The sequence below is a fragment of the Sinocyclocheilus rhinocerous genome, unplaced genomic scaffold, assembly GCF_001515625.1.
Source record: "Sinocyclocheilus rhinocerous isolate Xijiao unplaced genomic scaffold, SAMN03320098_v1.1 scaffold1322, whole genome shotgun sequence".
NCBI classification, from domain to species: domain Eukaryota; kingdom Metazoa; phylum Chordata; class Actinopteri; order Cypriniformes; family Cyprinidae; genus Sinocyclocheilus; species Sinocyclocheilus rhinocerous.
The window spans coordinates 796179-801503 of record NW_015657497.1 but is presented as its reverse complement, the minus strand read 5'-3'; the positions used below and the strand labels follow the sequence as shown (position 1 = coordinate 801503).

The 5325-nt window shown below is 37.2% G+C and overlaps 1 protein-coding gene across 2 annotated transcripts in view; it reads right to left on the bottom strand.

Annotated features, from left to right (window-relative positions):
- Positions 1-5325, bottom strand: part of LOC107721159 (protein FAM19A5-like) — a 177424-nt gene that overhangs the window by 20128 nt on the left and 151971 nt on the right. For both annotated transcript variants that reach the window (XM_016529031.1, XM_016529032.1), the window contains exon 3: positions 1707-1834. In XM_016529031.1, coding sequence (XP_016384517.1) covers positions 1707-1834 — 128 coding nt within the window. The remainder of the gene's footprint in view (positions 1-1706; positions 1835-5325) is intronic.

Here is a 5325-nt window from a genome sequence, read left to right as displayed (position 1 = left end):
CATGTATTGATGTTGTAACCCGCTGTCGGTGAGTCTAGTCTGGCCACGTCAAGTCTTAGTCAAGTCTGTCAAGTCTGTTCATGCCTCGTCAAGTCAAGTCTGTGTCTCTAGTCTGTGTATCTTGTTTGTGGAGTTTGGTAACCCGCTGTCGGTGAGTCTAGTCTGTTTATGCCACGTCAAGTCTTCTCGTGCCTAGTCAAGTCTGTTCATGCCTCGTCAAGTCAAGTCTGTGTCTCTAGTCTGTGTATCTTGTTTGGATTATGTTTGGAGTTTGGATCACCTGTAAATAAACTGCACTTGGGTTCTCACTACGCTCGCCTTCAGTGGACTGAATCGTTACAATAAGATTAATTCAGTTTTATTTGTATTTTTTTTTTATTTTTTTTTATTTATTTTGCTATACCGTGCAATACCAATACACCATAAAAAGAAGGTTTCTGAGTGCACTATTAGAGTCATCGTAAAATTAAAATGTATCTTTTTTTTTTACAAATACATGTTATAGATCTTATTGTGAACAATTCGTCTGTGCATGTTTCATTTAAAAAAAAAATTTCTGACATAACATTTAAACAAAATATCATAACTGAACCTTCTGGCGAAAATGTCAAATCTCTAGTGACATATACAGGACTACTCCATTTTAACATGTTTAAACCTCTGCAAGCTCTTATTCAATTCCCTACACTTTTGCATGCAATGCCTACATCTCAAAATAATCAACAAACGATGCATAGAACCAAGTCCACACCCTGCATTCTTTCTTTTTTCGATAATCCATTTCGATAACACTATTTTACGTGTCCTTATTACATGTACTTACTACAGTAATAACAATAAATGATGTATAATTACATGCAACTAACCCTAAACCAAACCCTCATCCTAACCTTAACCATATAGTAAGTACATGCAGTTAATTAATATTACTCAGTACTTAAATCTATAATTACACTGTAACAAGGACACTAAAATAAAGTGTAACCACTGTTACACTTGAATACACATCACAATACGAAAGAAAAGAACAGTTGCTACATTTATTTCAGTGCGACTTTAAGAAAGTAGTCTTTGAAAGATGCTATGCTAGTATGAGATGGTTGCATTTTATTTATAGTACATGCACTTACGGTGTATTTAGTGTACTTACCCAAGAAAGTACTGTAACTACTGTAGTTTTTACCCACTTATTTGAATTACTATAGTAAATAATATGTACATGTGGAACAGAACTGTAAAATAAAGTGCTACCGATAAGATTATTTAAAATCATAAAATAAATTAATGCTTATTGCAGACAGACAATATACTCTAATCCTCTAGTCTTCCATGTATACCTATTACATGAAATCAGAACTGATGCCATATATATTCATGGTGCTACTATGAACAAATGATCGGTAAATATTAAAAAGAAAAAAATATATTTACATATATGATGAGTTTATAACCTTTCATCAAAATATAATATGCACCACTTCTCAAGAGACTTTCCTTTTCCGCTGACTTCTTCTCTGGACTGAAGAGCTCATTTTTCACAATCTAATTAGTTCCCAATGGATCCAATACATCCAGTCCTACTCCATTTTTTTTTCTTATCGAATATACCGTTTCACTTTAAAATACTGCATGTGACATTATAAAATTGAAAAGAGCTGTAAATAGAGTGACATTTGACAGTGATTATGAGAATAAGTAAGTCTCACCGTTGTAGTTTTCACTCTGCCGCTGGGCTGTGTACAAGTCCAGCCTGATTTATTTACTAACAGGTCACAGCCTTCATCCTCTAGACAGGGCACCATGTCACACCACTGCTTGGTCTTCACGATGCGAGCTGTGGATCAAGACCAGAGAAAAGTTTAAGATGATATGATCAGGAAGGCAAGCAGAAACACACACGCACACAAAAAAAAACTGCACCCCCAAAAACAATGCACAATGCGTTTGCATTAGATGACAAAATGCCAAACCAACTGGAATTTATTTTAAAAACAGAGAACACAAAATAAAGTTTGTTAGGTTGGAGATGATAATCAACAATATTTACTGTTCAAATTTAAGACAACAAATATAGTGACAGTTTCTGTTTGCTAAACAAACGCATCCACAATTAAAGGTGGGGTAAGCGATTTTCCAAAAACGCTTTAGAAAACTGATTTGGGCCGACTAGCAAAACAAACTTGTAGCCAATCAGCTGTAAGGGGCATGTCTACTCCTGATTTGGAGGAGAGAGCGTTCAGTGCACAGGACGGACATTAGAGAGCCGAGCGACAGAAAGATAGAGATGGCGGATAAAAAACAAAAGAGCAAAACATCTGAGGAACAAAAGAAGGCTTAAGGCAAGAAGTAGGACCCGTGTAAATATCGGATCAGCTTTCCAGCGCTGGAGAGAACTCAAGGAGCGGAAGGCCTGCGATCGGACGCCGAGGTTGCTTTGTTTCTTCTCGATAGATGAGTAACACTGTGTCTGCGCCGCAACAGCTAAAGTCTGTCTAGTACACTGGACGCGACAAAGCGACCGATGACAATCATTTGAAATTTGTGTCAATACGTCATGAATAGAACGCAGCAGTGGTTTTCTGTCTGGGATTTGTCGTGTCGTGCCGCGCCGCATGCAGTGTAGACCATCGGATCAGCTTTCCAGCGCTGGAGAGAACTCAAGGAGCGGAAGGCCTGCGATCGGACGCTGAGGTTGCTTTGTTTCTTCTCGATAGGTGAGTAACACTGTGTCTGAGCCGCAACAGCTAAAGTTTGTCTATTACACTGGACGTGACAAAGCGACCGTTGAAAATCATTTGAAATTTGTGTCAATACGTCATGAATAGAACGCAGCAGCGGTTTTCTGTCGGGGATTTGTCGTGTCGTGCCGCACCACATCCAGTGTAGACCATAGTGTATATATATATAGGGGCGAGACCCTTTTGGGGTAGAGGCGTGTTTGTTTTGGGGATTTCAAATGTCAACATTGGCTACCAGAAATCGCTTACCCCACCTTTAATGTGATGAACTAGTCAAGTCAAATCAAGGGCTAACTGACATCATACATCCACTAAAAATCTCCTGCTGGTACTGCATACTACACCAAATACTATGGCATTATAGCTGAACCTTTTTAGACTGAATGCACTACTTTCTATTGATACCATTTAACAGTGAGTTAGCAACAAGCATGTGTCAAAAGATTTCACTTTTCACCCCATCAGAGCTGTCTCCACCTGTCAAGTATAAAAGAGGTTACTGTAACACACTAATCTAGTGTTGTGTATGACATAACATGATGTCTCCTCTACTCTTTGGAAAAAGACATCACCCTATAGAAGCATATTACATGAACACGAGAGAGTAAAAAGGATTCAAAATAAACAGATTAAAGAAAAGTTTGTCAAAGATTTGTCACGCAGATGTATGTTCATTATAGATGATCATTTTTATATAAAAGTAGGTCACTTTAACAAACCTGCATTAGCATAAGTCCCTTGGGAGAGACAGTCACAGTTTCTATATCTACTATATGACATTACAATAGCCATTGCTTTAGAAACTTATATTTCAAACTTTAAATGGCCATTAAAATGTATGCATGTAAGTGCAATACATTAAAACACATGCAAAGGTTTACATAACGTTCCTTAACTGTTACAATGACCATGTCTCATATAAAGAAACAAAACCTGTCAGGTTACAGTTTTATAAAAAATAAATGAATAAATAGTATGTTATGCAATACCATTATAATTGTAGTTGGATATGAATAGTCAAGTCTGATATGTTTACCTCCTGAAATAATTAATTAAAAATTATTAACAATACATTAGTTATATAATAATTGTATATGATGCAAGTTAAGATATATTATCTTTCTTTTAGTATTACCAAAATATTAGTGATACAATATATACAATATAAACATTTATTTATTTGTTTGTTTTGTTTTCCTTTCTGCAGTGCCAAAGGTGGAAGATTATTCAGTTAAGTTGTCCTGTATACCTGTTGATTGCCAGTATATTGTAACTTACATCATGCTCAAACAAAATGTAATTGCCCACACTACAGATACCAGCATAAGTTATCGTCATACATTACAACACAACATGCCAGCTCTATTTCCTGACAGAAGAAATCATATCTGTCAAGGAAGTATATTATAACGTCTATTTTCTGCCGTGTTTTACTATGTTTATTCTTATATGGCTCTCATCTCTGAGAGCAACATTTAGAGCATGAAGAGAATTAGAGTAATCAGAGCACAGGATAATTACCTGCTGATTTGCATTTTTACCTCTGAGGTCTGAGTCTTTTGCGAATATCAGATGCCACAAGGAGACAAAAGGGGGCGCAATCAGGGCTAATTGTAGGTTTAATGGAGGAATTTAGTGCATCAGTAATCAAGACATCTGAGTGGTGTCAAGACGTTTGCTTCGGCGTCACTAAAAATCTTACAGCAACCAGTGGTGGGGCTAACGAATTACAACTACTTGCGTTACTGCAATGAAGTAGTTTTTTCGGGTGCTTGTACTTTTTTGAGTATATTTTTAAAGCTGTACTTTTACTTGTACTTAAGTACAAATTAAGCAAAATAATCTACTTCGTTACTTTTAGATCATAGTTTGTTACTGAGTACGCCCACAATTTGAATTGATATTCAAACCTTTGACAGCACTTCAGTAGCCAATAAAGATATCCGAACATAAAGGGACCAATAACAGCCCTGATATCCAGTGGCGGCTCGTCGAGGGAGGCAGGGGAGGCACAGCTTCCCCAAAATTTTGAGGTGACAATGGGAGGAGGACGATTTAATGTTAATAAAATTCACAATTCATTCGCTAAGGGAGAGAGAAGGGGAGGGGGAGGCCGGGGGAGAGCTGAGCTCTCGTGCCTCCGTTGGTAAAAAAAAAAAATTATCCAATCAGCATCGAGTGTTCACTTTCAGCGCTGAGGAGTGTTGAGAAAATAAACCTCGTAAGGGAGGCTACCTTCTGGTATATCAACCAATCATAATAGAGATGCAAGTTACGTGATATTAGTTTGAACGTCTCCCGCTGCGCTGATGATGTACCAAGTACTTATGAGTAGCGATATTGAATATTTGATCGCCAACAGATTTACCAAGCTGTCATTCAAACAGTATATATACAAATTAAAAATAAAGGGAGAACACGCCTAAGCTGGATACAGGCTATCGTTTCAGCAGTCGGCTCTTTTAACACAGACTTTTAAGAAGGGATGGATGTTTGAAAGTGATAGGCCAGGTAAGTGAAATTATATTATCTTGCTGTATGTGTGTCGTTTTCTTTACGTTTTCTGACTAAAAGCAACCAAAAAGCC